The sequence below is a fragment of the Cupressus sempervirens genome, chromosome 10 (assembly GCF_028749045.1).
Source record: "Cupressus sempervirens isolate cs-2001-9-10 chromosome 10, ASM2874904v1, whole genome shotgun sequence".
In the NCBI taxonomy this organism is placed as follows: domain Eukaryota; kingdom Viridiplantae; phylum Streptophyta; class Pinopsida; order Cupressales; family Cupressaceae; genus Cupressus; species Cupressus sempervirens.
Window position 1 is genome coordinate 800388723 of NC_143127.1, and position 16989 is coordinate 800405711.

Below are 16989 nucleotides of genomic sequence, written 5' to 3' on the forward strand. Positions count from 1 at the left end.
GGCGAAAACTTCTATCAAGGTTAATATTGCATATTGCAAGGAGACAAAATTATTTTGAACAAATCCATTAAATTCCATCTTCTATTACCTTGCTTTGATTACAAATCGTATATTATTTTAAGTAAAAGCACTGGAAAAATAAAAAATGGCATTGATAAATATTTTCAGTACTAATAATAACTCTTAATTGGTAAAATACTTAATACATTTTCTTGAGCTCTATTTGCAAGTGTATGTTCATAGCATGAAAATAATAGGAACATATCATTATTATTTTGGGCTTATTAAGGTGGCTTGACCTTTTAGGGGGCTCAAACGTGGACCTTTTTCCAATAGACCTTCATCTCAACCACTCAAGCTCAATTGACAAGTTGTGGTGGTGGTTGTTGTTCCAACTGTTGTTCTTGCTGCTGCTGCTGCTGCCAAAGGCCTTGTTGGTAAGTTTCTAGCATATCCCCTTAGGATTCGTGACATGGATTAACAGCCTCCAGAGAGAGATCCTTAACTGAAATGGTAGCCATTTGCAAAGTAGATGCATCTTTTAAGAGAAACAGCTAGTTCAACTCCTTATAGCTCTATACTAATTGTTCCAAAGGCAATCTTGATACAAGTACAAATTCAACAGCAAAGAAGTCTAAAGAAGATAAAGATAGTAAGCATTGTTGTGAAATCATAGTATCATGTTTTTGTACTAATGCCCTCTACAATGTTTGGGGAGCTAAGGCAGGGGCACTACAATGGTGGTCTTTAAGATGTATTTTTTAGGAAGAGACCATCTCATAAAGGGGAAAATAATTATTTTAACATATTTTTTTATCAGTGGACAAATCTTAGAGGACAAAGATATGCATTCATGAGACCACTAGCTTCCTTCAATTTCAGAATTGAACTTTTAAGCTAAACTGGAATACAAAATTCATTGAACCACTCATTTTAGATATTCCTAAAAATCCTCAAGGAGCTCCAGCTATATCTTTATTTAAGCTCCCTCCCATGACCCCAGCCTAAGAAAGATATGAACTTGCCCACATTTAATTGAGACTTTATCAAATTTTCATTACATCACATGTCTTTATATAGTATTAAACTACTAGTCAAGCCAGATAATAAACAGTCCACTTATTATGCCTCTTGGAACTCATACATGTATAATGAACTTCAATTCAAGACTTGATTCCTAACAATTTTCAATTAGATTCTATAAATTCCTAAACAGTGTGCCACTTTTATATACTTGGTTACTTTACAAGGTATTATTTTGCAGCAACGCTACCTCACTTTCAAGTTGGTTTCCACTTCTGTGTACATAGACTTGATATAAAAAGACTTTAGGAAGTTGTTACAAATGTTTAATGATTAAAGCATTTAACTGTCTCCCTCTACAGATTATATACAACGTGATATTAACCCATGTTCTATTTATTATTTCCTGATTTGCTGATGTAAACATCTGGGAAGGAATAAAACATTAAGAACAATGCTAGAGTCAAACTAGCTTCCTGCAACATGAGAATTATCTCGATGAACTGGGGCTTTTAGAGAAGATAAATAATCTGAATCCATTTTGTCAATGCCATCAAAGAGAGGACCAAAAGGAGGCATGGATACATATTGTCCTGATCCTCGTTCAACCATCAAGTTCTCGTGTTGCCAAACAACTCTACCTCTTGAAATCGTAACCTCAACTTTCCCCTGCGTAAAAACATACATAAAACAAAGCCACATACCAAAATATCTCAGTTTACTTGAACTAACTAGTGAAAATCTGGATATGTAAGCAATGAGAGGATTACCTTTCCTATCCAGCCTTCATAGACATTTGTGTCTATCTTTGAGTGATGAGACTTAGCATTTATTTGAAATGTTTCATTTGGGTTCAATATGATTATGTCAGCATCTGAGTTGGGAAGAATGGCCCCTTTTCTAGGATATATATTGAATATACGTGCACTGCATAAGGTGTCACACAGATAACAAATAATGTGAAATCGTGAGAGTTATGGATACACATCTGAATCATACAATCTCAGGAATAAGAAAATAAGTGAAACTATATAGACAGAACTTTCTCTGGAATTAGTTAAGTCAAACAACTATAAGAATATTGGGTGGTCAACAAATAAAAATCAATGTACTACTGACCGTTTCTAGAGTGAACACGTATATTTTGTTCATAAAAAATTATATCATGCTAATGATACGTCCAATAAATCAATCCTTACATCAAAGCTTATATGGAAATTAAAGTTATGATCAGTTTATTTTATATACCTTTAGAATCATTTATTGAATAAAGCTCTTCAACTGTTTTTTTCATACAGGAGCATATTTAGGTTAGAGGTTCAAACCTAGTAAAATTACAAATGCAAAGTTTAACAATCAAGGCTATGTTTTTACATCATATTATGTTTGAGAATACAAAATGTTTCTCATAGATAAGAGAAAAAGACCTCTTCTCAGATGATCCTATTCAACATATCACTAATCATTATCTCATAAGTAACTCTCGTGCAACATCAAATCCAAACAAGCCAGGGAAATGGTGAAATTAGCAATGAACAATGAGACATCCTCAATGATCAAGTCAATGCAATCTTACAAATGACAAGAGGTTACCTTGATTTTAACAATAAGCCCACAATAGGATTCCTAAATCCATTTATTTCTCACTAAAACCATTTCCCATGCAACTAATGCTTTTCAGTTGAAGTTACAGGTCACCCACAATTTGTGTGTGAAGTTACTTCTGCCTGAACCTTCCAAGGTCTGTGCCAATAGTGAAGCAGCCAGCTGGTCCTCATCCCCCGCCAAGGCTGACACCACCACCAAGAAGGAACTTCAACCCACCAAAAGTCCACAGAAACTCTCACAAGGCTTTGATCAACTGTTTCTAAGGGCTGCCATGTAAGATTCCACACCACATTTTTTACCCAATTTTTGAGCCTTTGCTTACACCAGACAATTTTTGTCAAACAGTTTACAGGACAGCCCTATTGAAAGTTTCGGTTTGTCTTTTCGGTACATTGTTTTTCATGCATTTATCAATAATTGATATGCTACCCATTTTGTATATTACTCCGATTATAAGTTTAATGGATGCATGGTTGTAGTCTAAATTGCTATGGTCTCATATAATGGATACCCAACTCAGATAATAGAAATAAGATATAATGCATTTGTAGGAAACACAGATTTTCCATTAAATATAAATAATTGTCATACGACAAATTGCAAAAATAAAATTCTGATCTTTCTAGCAGATTATATCACTTGAGGGAGGTTGTATATTTGTTCCTCAAATGTATACCAGCATATAGATCCCTTCAACCATCCTATGAAACAATAAACTCAACAATTACCTGTCAAATGTCCTTGATATGCACAGGAAACCATAAATTGCTGCTCATAGAAGAGGACTAACTCTGCAGGACTCTGGAACGATATAACCCAGCAAATGCATGTTAGCACTATTGCTCATCACTTGCAACCTAAGTTGCCGAATCAGGAATAGGAAAAGGTATGGGTACGTGGGTACGAAATGCTGGTATGACTATTTTTTGGGGGGTTAGGTACATTTTCTGAACAACTGAAGAAGGATCATCTTCACCAAAGAGAAGATGAATGTCATCAATAGTGTCCCCCAAATTTGCAATTTAGGACTCCACAAACAAACCTGCAATGTCTGTCAAGTAGTCATCCCATGGAACTGAGTCTGGAGGACAATGGATATCCTGCTGCATTAAATCATCTGAATCCATGGTTGTGTGAATGCAAGTATCATCAGGAATAATAGTAGATGAAATATCAATAGGAGGAGAAGAAATGGATGGCTCAAGAAGTTAATCACATGTGAGAATACCCAAGTTCAAGTAGCCAAAGTTCTTAAAATCTGAATTATCACTGGAAATGTGATCAAAATCTGCTGAAGAATCATCATCATCATCATGAGCAAAGTCTGAGAAGTAGTATAGCCAAGATGCATGATCAACCACCCCTGTAGCAATGATCTCTCTAGTCTCCGAGTCTGTAATAAACACTGGATCAGATGTGAATTCCACAGTCCTCTTTGTATCTCCATGAGTGAGGTGATAGATGGAAAGAAGATTATGACTTAGGTGAGGTACGCACAACACATCTTTGAAGTATCCATCCCCCTTATCAATAGTTCCTTTCCCAATCACATTCATATAAGTATGATTGCCCACCAAAATAGGTGGAGTATGACAAGGATCAAATCATGAAAACATAGACTGTGAAGATGCAATATAATGTGAAGCCCCTGAATCTAGAAGCCATCTACCTGAATCTTGGCTTGAAGTAGCAACTAAGGCTTGACCTTTTCCCATGTGATCCTTTCTTTTATCTGAATGTGAAGAAAAGAATGAAGTAGTCATTCTTGAAGGTAGACTAATTTGATTCTTCTTAAGAATATTCTTGAGTTCATCTATCTCCTTCTTGTAGCAATGATGTTCTTCATGTCCATTCTTCTCGCAATATGCACAAGTGAGAAACTCCCTCTTAGATGATTTCCCCTTATCGTTGCCTTGGGGTGAGGTGGTGGATTGCTCTTTCTCATGTGATTTAGATTGGGCTTTGTCCCTCCATTGCTTTTGTTTCTTCTTTCCTTGATTCCCTTGATTAGCCACCAATGCCTTAGAAGTTGAAGATTTGAGAATTCCCATGCTCATCAATTTTGATCGTTCTGACATCAACATCTCTCCAAATGGTTCTAATGAAGGTGTAGTGAATGCACTTCCCATTGTCAACTTGTGAGTGTTGTAGCTTGAAACAAAGGCTGTATATTTGGAAGGAAGATTGTCCATCATATGATGAACCCATTGGGAATCCTTGATGGTAATATCACAATCCTTAAGTTGTACTCTCAACTCATTAGCCTTGTTGATGAAATCTTGGACTGTGTCAAAGTTTCTAGGAACAAATTTGAGAAGCTTTGCTTGAATTGTGAATCCCTTATCTTCATCTACTTTACCATAGATACTTTCAAGTTTATCCCAAGCTTCCTTGGAACTATGCAAGGGTGTAATGTGAAACAAAAGATCTTCAATGGCTGAATCTCTAATGATTCCTAAAGCCTTAGATCTTCAATTTTCCATGCAATTTTTTTGTTAGTATCTACATCAAGATTAGAGGGAATCGGAATTGTTCCATTCATAAAGAGATTCAAACCTTTCTTCATTAACCTGCACCATACATTTTCTTTCCACGTGGCATAGTTATGTGGACTTAATTTTGAAAATGAAGAACTCATGATGCAAAACTAAAAGAATGCAAGAACAATCACACAAGACACCCCCAAAATCACTTAATCAAAGAACCCCCCCAAAATAGATGCTTTGGCACTTTATATTTAGTGAATTTACAATAGCCACTTGTCAAAATGGACCAAAGTGGACTTCTAATTTTGATGATTACAACATAAAATATGAAGCTATAGAAGACTCAACAAAATAAGACACTAAATCTCTCAAGGATCTAAACAATTACAAGTGCCAAAATAGGCCAAAATAGACCAAATTCTTAAAGCACAATGTATGCTTACAATTTCTCCAAGATGACATCAGATCTGGAAAGAAGCCAAAAAATTATGCTTTTTAAAAAAAATGGCACCTGAAAACGTGTTTGTATGAGCCCAAATGACGCCTTTGAAGTTGCAAAAATCAAGATTAGACATGAACAGTCACCAAGATCTACAAATGTTAAATCCACCAAAACAAGAAAATAATAGCACCACTAAAATATCTAGGAATTGTAAGCTCAAATAAAAAAAAATGTATCCAATTTGGAGCCCGGATGATGAAGTTATGGGCATTTGAAAATGGCCTCCCAAACTGAAACAGGATATGGTGAGGGCTAGTTGGTTTTCAAAGGTGATGACGTCAGTATAGGTATGAGCATAAATTTAATGGTTTGGGTCCCGCCAAAGCAAAAAAGAAAATAAAGCCCAATGACACTCAAACTAGGGTCAAATTTATATCGAGAAAAACGCTCATGCAAAAATAAAAAATACCAATTTTCTCCTGTTGTTGCAAGTTGGGCTAATCACATGCCTTAGATTGTGATTGGGCTATGTCACAGATCAACACCCAATGTCGTAGGTAAATGAAGCTTGTCACCAATGCCAAATGTTTGGATCAGACTGCTCAAGAGAGTTGATGATTTCTAATGGAGAGGACTCACAAAGTATGTCACCACGTCTCCAATATTGCTGGTTGATCTGCTTGGAGGTACCGTAGATCAGATCGTGGACTTGTTGAGAATGGTTGTAGATTGCTAACTTCAACTGGAGCTACTTGTAGTCCGCCAAATTCTAACAAGTACAAGGGGTCTTTGACGCACAAAATTTTATAGGAAAATGATATGGAATGTGAATCGCTGAGATGCCACTGTGAGAAGAGTGATGGTCGCAATGTCGATCACCAAATACAATCTGTGCTTCGTGGGATTGTTGGTCGATCCGAACTAGAATGGCTTGGTGAGAAGGCAAATCTTTGAGAAATCGGATCAAGCCTTTGAATCAAAGGATGCACCTCAATGTTTATCTTCTAATGTGACTGAATGTGAATCCGTCAAGATCAATGAGAAGGCTCGCCAATGGTTACAATGTGGATCAAAGTCTGAGTTGGAGTGCTTGAACCACATGGATGGCTCGATGACCTTTGTGCAGTCGTAGAGTTGGAAGAAGATCCAAGTGGGAGATCTCTTGTACTGATCAAACATATCAAGTCATTGCAGACCATATCGCAATGCTCCAATCATAACAGTTTGGATTTGTGTACCCCGAGTTGTCAGTGATCATATCCGGCTGCTCGATGTCATTGAGGGGATTGCACAACGCATGTCTTGTCATGCTTCCTTTTAAGAGGAGTCGTTGAGTTGTGAGTCGGCAATATGAAAAAGGAGGCACGGGCTGGGTGATGAGATGTGTCCGAGATGTGATGAAACTTTACCTACAACGCCCTTATAAAGGCCAATATGACCAGATCAATGTCTCCCAATTTGGCAAATCGGCCTTCAAAGTCCGATTTGCAAAAAAAAAAAACAATTTACCTCGATTTTGACTTTCACTTAACATAGGGAAACTTATAGTCAAAATTCATGGAAACGGCCACCCGAACACAATGGCGAGGTCAGATCTTGTTCTAGACATTCCAAATAATTGTTGATTCTCCAGATTTGAATCATGGCCTTCTGAAATGTAAGGCAAATGATGTTCTCCAATGGTTATGCAATGAAACTCCTTTGGCTTTGATACTATGCAAGAATTTGCCAAAGGCATAGAATGAAATGCCAAGATCAAGAAGCTCAATTGATAGCAAAAGAGATTCAAAATGATATGATCAAATGAATGATTCAATATTAATCAAATGATAATGGGCACTGAATAATTGGGTTACAATGCATATAGAAGTGTCTGCATATATACGCAATGCAAGATAACTAGGGGTTATGAAAGTGATAAGCATAACAACTAAGCATATGTCAACTAAAGGTGGATTATCCTCCATTGTGCATAAAAGTATGTGCGACAAAGAGAGGATGAGAACACGAAGGTGTATCACACAAAGAGAGGTGCGAGACAACATGTGCTCAAATAGAGTGCTAACTCTTAGGTGTCTACATGACAACTAATATGAAAATGCGTTATTCTAAGTAAACGTAAGTAAAGTGTAATTAGTAATATTTAATTACACCAACAATTTCAACACATTTGTAATCCTTCAGGGAGTTTCTTGAAGTCCTTATATAAGGTCGGGTTAGTTATTGTTATAGGTATGTGAATTTGAGAATTTTATTTGTATTAGCAAACTCTAGGGTTTGTCATTTTGAAGGTGCAAGATCCTCCCTTCTCTAGCAATTAGACTTTCAGCACGAGTAATTCCTCACCCTATTCTACTTGTTCTGAATCTATAAGATCTTCATTTGAGGATAATTTGAAACCAAGTAATTGATTGAATTTATATTTGAGAGCTTCCATCTTGTGTATTAAGTTGGCATTCACCATGCCATCTATTCAATCCATTGACGAATCTCTGTGCATTAACAAATTATTATCGCCATTACTGGAGGGTTTGCATTTGATAGTGTGCAAATCATCTATTGCTAATCCATACCCGTATGGTGGCACCTAGAGAGGTGCATGGCGTTGACAGACAAAGGCCTTGCCAAAACTGAGTTGGAGGAGGGGCTAATTGATGGTATGGGCAAAGGAGGTACGAAGGCATCTTACAAAAGTTGGCAGGAGGGTTTTACAACCCCAAACAACATCAAAGCATTGTGGGTGACATCATCATCAAGGTACAATAGCAGATCACTGTAGAACACCAGGTCATTGTACAATATAGTGTGGTGATTTCTTTGACGAGCCAAAGGTCATCCAAGTGTATCGTTGTATAAACCCAGAGTTGCATTCATTGAATGACACTTGGAGAGCACCATACGACTGAATTATGAGCACCATACAATAGTTTGAGGGCATCGTACAATAGTTGGAATATAACCGAGCAGAGATGGGAAGTATATTGATTGTATGTAGTGTGCCAATTGTTGGTTTCCAAAACCATAGATTGGAAATCCAAGAGCTTTGCCAATTCTCCAATAGGATTACTCAATTAGTTTTGGCCAACAAATAGGACTAACCTCAATTCTCCTGCACTTTAGGCTTTGCTAAACCGAGGTAGGTAAACCTTCTTCAAACCCTTATGACTCAATTCAAAGCTTTTCTGTAGCGAATTTAAATCTTGTGAGTTCTTAAGTTGGCAAAATCCTTAAACCTGATCTAATAAAAGTTATATGAATGCTTTGGGATACGTAATTGTGAATTGAATTTTTTGAATGAAAGAAATAGTGTTTATGAGTTATGGATATGGCAGAACATTGAACTTCAAGACCTCAAACATTAACCCACTTTTACAAAATAAATCACAGACTAGTCCCTTATCCAACCCTAGGTAAATAGAGTCAAACTTCTTTACATCCTCATATACAACCTTAAGAGACAGTGCTACACCATCCGCTACTTTATAGACTGAAGCTTCAATTGACAATACAACTCCTAGTCTAATTGAATTTAATTTCTTTGGGAAAACCAATTAGAAAAAATTCACATAAACAACATTTCATATGTAAATTTTGATAATTAAAGACCTATATTGCAATCAAGTTCTTCATTGTTAGTAGTGATTGATTTAAATCAAATATCACAGGGGATAAATTTCAATAAAATATTCAAACTTCGATTTTCAGAATGAATAAGAACATGGTTCTTACATTAAATTTTAAAATAAATACAAATAGTTTGTTTTTATTTACAATATTCCATATACCCAAACTTTAAAAAATATCTATTCCATCTTCTTCTTGTTTCTCCTTTGATATATCTTCTTGCTTCTTGCTTCCTTTTTCTTTATTAGTTGTTGCACTTATAAGTGACCAAAATGATAAAAAGGTAACTTATCGAGAGTGCATATTACAATTTGTAATTTTATCTAAAGACAATTAAATAATCTGACCGAGCAAATAGTTGTTCAAATTAATCAAGGACAATGGTTTGGTTATATAATTTGCAGCCAAAAATACTTCCTCTGGGGCCTCCAAACATTTGCGACTTTGATAGCAATCGAACATGGCCATTATTATTGTTGGATGCAAACCAAATAAAAGCCTCTTACCAAGAAGAATCTCCATATTCACTGTTTTTTATCATCGCAACGAAGGATATCTAATGACATCTTCACAAGAAATCACTGCAGTGAACATGTTTTGTCATGTCCCCTCTTTAACTCCATCTACTAGAGACTTGTGAGTCAGCTTATTATGAGATCTTGTAGGCTGACAAGGTTGGATAGAGACCCAGTATGGTTATACAGTGTTGGGGATTTGGTGTTCTGGCAGTTGTTGTTCAGTTTGGAGACATTCCTTGTTTTTAGGAGGTAGTTCCTAAAATTATGGGGTTATTCCAACTTTTTAGGAGGGATGATCATGCCCAGGGTTGGATCTCCATGAGATGATTCCTTGAGTTCAGTTTCAGAGCAATAGGGTTTGTTTCCTAAGTTTTAGGATCATCCCTAGATTTTAGGGATGAGATTGCCAATGGATCTTTGATTTCCAACTTCAATCACAGACAGGTGACAAAATGATTTCATGGTTTGTGGTGTCTTTGGGCATTTTGTAGCTACTTGGGTTATATTTTTAATATTTCCTAAGTTAGCGTTTAATATTTAAATAAGGCTAATTTATTTGAGTAATAAGGGGTTTTTGGCCTCATTTGGATTGCATATCCCTTGGTGTAATAGCTCGTTGGAAAGGTCTTGAATTTTTCTAAATATTTCTCTTTTGACTCGAAGCATTTCAATGAACGGATTTATTTTTATTGAGAAAAAGGTCATTTTTTGGATACTTGACCACTTAAAAAATGAGAAATAATATTTTATAACCTAATGCCACATGGAGACACTTTAGGGTTCGAGCTAAGTTTGGTGGGTTATAAGGAGGTAAAGACAAAGTTCTAAATCATTATTGATATATTACATCTTGGAATTGCGATTTGGGCTCTGATTGAGCTTTTAGCACTTGGGACACCAACCCCACTTGCTTTGCTTGTTTGGGACGGAGCCCCCAAAACAGTGGTTTGGATTCTTTGCAGTCAAAAGCATCTTGGAGATTGTGCATTGTTTCTTTTGAGGAACACAGTATTGAGTTAGAGTTTTAGCTGGGGTTTGGGCATTCTATCCACGTGTGGGAAAATTGCAGCTGTACAGCAGCACTTGACAGCCAATCTTTTCCACGTGCAGCATTTGAGAGCTGGAATCTGGCTGTAGCTTCCTTCTGGGCTCATATTTCTCCTTCACGCCTTTAGATTGGCTTTATCCTTGGTTGTAATCATCTAAATATTATTGTAAATCTTCATCTGGTTACATATTTAGGCGTATAATTCAAAAATCTGCTTGAAGTGAATTTGCTTCGGTTGTATTTGGAATACATTTTCAGAACTGGTTCATGTTAATGTACTTCTGTTATTACTTATTGCAAAATCATCAAAAATATAAAACAATCAAACCCTTCTGCAACTTCTGTCTAGCTCTGCAAGAAAATTTTAATAAATAGGGAAAACAAATTTTAAAAAATATAAAATTACAGCAGATCAGCAGACGAGATCCATCAGGGATCTTTCATGTTTCTTGTGCTGGGATTTTGCATAGGTTCTCCTCTAGGCGGCCTCTACCTTATAGTGGTTTTCTTTGTTTGTGTATGCCATCCATGAAGTGGGATAATCACGAGATTTTGAAGATGTATATTATGCCTTTGATCCTTCATTGTGATGCCTTTGATTTTTGGTACCTTCTCCCATCTAATAGAATCCCCTGGAAGAAGGAATATTTGTTTGCCATTCAAGGTTCACAGTGGGAGGCTCCAACATCTGTTCTCCATGTACAATGCTCTTTTTTGGTGAACAGGCATGGCTCTATGTCTAATCGCTTCTTGCATTATTGTTAGATGTGATATATTGTTCAATGGCTCATCTAATATTGGCTTTGCATAACACTCCTTGATAGGAATTACTATTCCGTTACCAAAGTAAGAATGAGGGCGATTCGGATGGGAAAGTCTATTAATTGGGATCCCAATTCTGGTCAGTTCTGTAAAGGTGAAAATTTTCTCAAATCCTACATTTGATGCCCTTGGAAATCACATGTCAGTGCTGTAACAGGACCATGATGGCAGAGTGTACTGACCAGCAGAGTGCTCATATTGGAGCTCCACATTGTATCTGTGCCATTGTCATGGCTCAATCCTACCACAACATTGAAAGGATTCTGTTAATTATTCACAGCGACTATCAATTTGAAAAAGATGTAAGCACTTCAATCATTCCTCTGACATTTACTTATATGTTTCTGAATCACTCCCTCTCTTAGAAAAGCATTTGAAGGTTCAACAAAAGAGTCACGATGATAGAAAATTCTTACACACTGAAGATTGACATGCCACTGAGGATTATCATGCCATCAATAAAGTAGTTAAATACCAGATATTCTCATTTGTGAATAATTCATGTACTATGCAGGTTGAACAGGAGAATATCTCTATTTCAAAGACAGCAACACATAAAACTTCTCAACATATATTTTCAGATTGCAGCAACAAGCATTGAATGAATCTTACTCTGCTGTTGAATAATTCATAGGTCCAAACTTTGTGTCTTAATTTGTTTATTTGAAGAAGTAAAGTTTGCTTCTGAAGAATATATTTCTTCAAAGCAACCTAACATACATCTCAGCATTCATTCCGTTGGAGTTGTTTTAGATGCATTTCATCATATGTTTCACTATATGTACAATAAGCGCATATAGGCATATGGCACTGTATCAACTTTTCATAATTTGGAACTTCGATTTGACATCAATGGTTATTTCTCAAACATTAATGTCAAATGGAGGCCCCAATTTTTGCAAAAAATTAGGCTCCATCACCAGGGGCACGCAATAATAGGAGGAACATTACATTGGTATCAGAGTGAATGATTCTGCCAGCCTTTCGGGTTATGGATGCAGAACAAGCTTAGAGTATATGCCAGAAGAAGGTACCATTCGACAAACAGAATTTACAAAATGGAGCAACTGCAGGAACCTAACACTGCCATCACCACATTATTAAGGCAACTCAGTGAAGCCGTAATCAGAGGGGAACAACGACAAGAGGCCACTGACGAAACATTGCAAAAACTGGTAGAAGATAAAACCTAAGTTACTGGTTCGAAGTTCGAGAACTAGTTCACAAGTTCATCAAAATTTTGGAAAGGGGTTTGGGTTTGTTTGGGTTCGTTAATACAGAAACATGTAAAATTTATATATATATATATATATATATATGAAGCATGAGTTAAAATTAGAATAGTAGCATAAACACATTTAAACAACAAAAACACCACAAACTTGTAATCATAGTGATCATACCATCATATATTTCAACATTGAAGATTCAAGACATTAAAAATAAATCATGGCACCAAGTTCAAGTATCATTGTTTCACATTCATTGTTCAACTAATGGAATAAAAATCTATTAATATTCTAAGTTCTTCAATCTTCATCTTCTACTTCATATTCATCATCTTCATCTTCTTCTTCTTTGGCATTAGTTGACTCAGCAATACAACTAAGGCCAATGGGATCAGCAGCAGCAGCAATGGTATTGGCATCAAATTCTTCCAACAATGACAATGACAATGAGAGGCCACCAAAAGCATTTCATAACAATCTTTTAGGGTTGTGGATACCAAAAACTTGTTATATTTTGCAAAAAAAATACTTTATTGTTGTTTGCGGGGCCCAAAAAACATGTGGTTCAAATTGGATTCGAACTTTTTGGCCTAGTTCACTAGGGTTCGAAGTTTATTTGAACCAAATTGAACCAGCAGGAAAAAATTATAACCCTGCTCAAACCGGACTGCAAACCGAAACCAAACTTTAAACCAGTTCGAACTTTGGCAAGTCCGGGGGTCCAGGGATGAACCATGGTAACTTGGGATAAAACAAATGGAGAACACCATGGACATGGTGACAATTCTATCATGGGAAGGTCAAACATTTTGCATTCACAATCCCGTCCATTGATGTTGACATTCCCTCAAAGAACTGAAGCACCTCGCAGAGAGTGAGATCCCACTTTCGAGGAAATAAAATGTAGATAAGGGAAGATTAAAAGGAATGCAGATCTTGAAGGAGACACATCCTTAAAGGATTATGTAGATCTTTTAATGAGATACTTAGGCAGTAGTGGTTGTAGCTACTACAACAATGATCTCAAACTAAAGATAGGCAAGATAGATTTGTCATCTTTTGATGGATTTGGGACGTCTCTTAGAGCATGGGTACACAAGGCAGATACATATTTTCAGCACAACCCAATGCTTGAGGATTAGGTTATCAAATTTGTGGCTACAGAATACAAAACACCGCCGGACCGTCGGCTACAGAATACAAAACACCGCCGGACCGTCGGCTACAGAATAGAAAATACCGCCGGAACCATCCACTCGGCTAACACCATCCCCCCCCAAAAAACGGTCATCTCCTAACGACTAACAAAATTAGGAGACAACTTACAGACCACAGAAGAAACTAGAGAGAAGGGGGCGTCCCAGAAGTGTGCTGCTGGCGACGTAACTCATACACCTGCTCTGTCCTGATGCGGAGATCTATTTGAATGTGAGAATTAACTTCGACAACCTCCTTTAGAAGAAGTGCCGCATCCATGGCCTGCGTCCTGGCTAACTGCATCTCGTGCTCAACTGCATCCTTATCTCGAACCGCTGCCTCCGTACCTTGCTTAGCCACGTCCCTCTCCTGCACTGCTGCTGCCAAATCTGCCAGCAGTGCTGCCCGCTCTGTGGCCCATGCTGCCTGCTGGTCGGCCAAGTCGGCGGCTAGCTTCTATCTAGCCTCAATCTCAGCTGCCAATGATCTCTCTGCTGCAACCCTGTTCGCCTCCGCACGCTGACGACCGTAGTAAACATCTTTGTACAGTCCCACAATTTCATGTGCCAGCTTCATCATAGGGGTGTCACTGGGTCCCAACTCCGGCTCAGTGGCCCAATCTGCCAACATCTCAGCTGTATCCATTGCCGGCCAGCCCCTGTCTATAAAGCAAGTCTGAAATCGCCGAGAACAAATCCCACGAATATATGCTCTGATCAAGTGCCACTCCCTCCGTCGAGTCAGGGCCTGAATTGCCACATCGTGGCCCTTCTTCAATGCAGACTTCATAGTCCTAAGGTAATCCCAGCACCTATCCTCATCTGACCCATAGTCCTCCTTGGCGAAGGCCTCCAATGACCATTTCGCATCACTGTTTTCCTCCTCATCAGCGGGAGCCATGCCCACATCCGGTGTCGCCTTCTCTGCTGTTGGCGCAACCACGGCATGTGGCATTCCCTCCTCCTGAAGCTGAGGCTCTGGTACTGCTGGCCATGTTCCTGAACGCCTAGTAGACTGAATGGACGGACCTCGCTTGGTAGGAGTGAGTCGAAACTACTGCCTCAAAAACTCACTAGCTCTATCTATCACCTCCGGTTGGTCAAACTGTGCAAGCTTCATGTTCGTCGCCGATACTGGCTGGGCTGACTCGACCTCTGCTAAAAAGGATGATGAAACGGTGATCATTGCATCACAATCAATGACCTCCAACTGAACCTGTGGCTCAGACTATGGCGGTGGCAACTGTGCCAGAATTAAATTCTCTTGCGCAATACGGATTCCATCTTTTCCCTTTGCCTTATTCTGATCCTTGTTAAGCTGATTTGGCATTAATCTTCATTCCTCCCACCTTCCAGATTCATAAGGCAATGGCGCCAAATGTTTACCGTACAAGTAAAGGAATCATCGCATACAAACAATAATAGCAAAATAGCAGAATTATATTCGCAATAGTAGATGAATGATGATTTACAATGATCCCAGACGGGATATAAATACTACCGTTGAACCTTCCCGAAGGGATCCATCGGCCACAATTATTCTATCCGCTACAAATTATTTACCGCCGGACTGTCGGCTACAGAATACCGAAACACCGCCTGACCGTCGGCTACAAAATACAAAACACCGCCGGACCGTCGGCTACAGAATAGAAAATACTGTCGGAACCATCCAATCGGCTAACATTGTCGTCCTTCAAATCTCAAGGATGAGATTGAGAAGACAATCTAGGAACTCCTCTTTGGTGATTGGTGAAGAAGTAGATGGATCCCTCAAAATGTATGTCTATTGTGCATTGAACAAAAAGACTATACAAAATAGATATCCCATCCCCAAGATCGACGATTTGTTGGACAAACTACATGGCACAGTCTACTTCTCCAAATTGATCTTCACTCCAGCTATCACTAGATCTGCATACATGAGCAAGATGTTGAGAAGACAACTTTTTGTCGCTACTACAAACACTGTGAGTTCTTTGTCACATCATTTGAGTTGACCAATTCTCTAGCCACCTTCCAGTCTTGCAAGAACCATATCTTGAACAAGAAATGATGCAAAAAATTTGTTGGTATCCTTTGATGACATACTTATTTACAACAAGACATGGGAGGAACATTTGAGAGATTTGGACAAAGTATTGGGAATCATGGAGTCGCATTCTTTCTTTGAAAAGAGGTCCAAATGTGAGTTTTAAATGACCAAGTTCATGTAATTGGGTCATGTCATCAATGCCCAAGGGGTATAGGTGCACCATGAGATGATTTAGGCAATTCTAGATTGACCCCCCACCCAAGACACTCAGAGGTTTGTGAATTCTTTGGATTGTGTAGTTATTACAGAAGTTTCGTAAAGGGTTTGTCACAGCTTGGAGCACCACTAATAGACCAAACAAAGAAAGGATCTTTCCATTGGGATGAGTGGGTGCAACACATGAAGGAGGTTATGAGTATGTGTTCGGTGTTAGCACTACTAGATTTTGATCGCCCCTTTATCTTGGAGTACGATGTGTTGGGTGAAGGCATTGGAGTGGTGTTGATACAAGATCGTCACTCTATCACATTTGAGAACAAGAAGATCACAGGAGCTAAACAACTGTACTCCAGCTACGACAAGGAGATGCTCGTCGTTATGCACGCCCTGGCCAAGTTTTGGGCTTAGTTACCAGATTCGCCTGGAAATGGCCGGATCCGGACTCGGGTCCGATTCAAATCCGGATCCACGTATGGAACCGAGAGGATCCGGGCAAGATTCGTAATCCTGCCTGTGGATCCGTAAGCCGCGGATCCACAGGCAGGATTACGAATCCTGCCCGAATCCTCAAGGATCCATGCATGGATCCGCGTGAATCCGCGGCAATAACAAAATAAGGAAGCAAAAACGTGGGCCCAATTTCCTTTTTTTATGTTTTTTTCCCCTAAAGGCCCTAAACCCTAAAAACGACCCTCTAAATCACAATGCAAGTTCATTTGCTCTCTATTTTGCTCTCTCA

The 16989-nt window shown here is 38.3% G+C and overlaps 1 protein-coding gene across 1 annotated transcript in view; it reads right to left on the reverse strand.

Annotated features, from left to right (window-relative positions):
- Nucleotides 1-1170: 1170 nt before the first annotated feature.
- PYD2 (pyrimidine 2) overlaps nt 1171-16989 on the reverse strand; it is a 185099-nt gene continuing 169280 nt past the window's right edge. Inside the window, exons 12-13 of the mRNA XM_089806137.1 lie at nt 1794-1950; nt 1171-1692 (exon numbers count right to left, since the gene is read on the reverse strand). Of these exons, the coding sequence (XP_089662263.1) occupies nt 1492-1692; nt 1794-1950 (358 nt within the window). The 3' untranslated portion in view covers nt 1171-1491. The remainder of the gene's footprint in view (nt 1693-1793; nt 1951-16989) is intronic.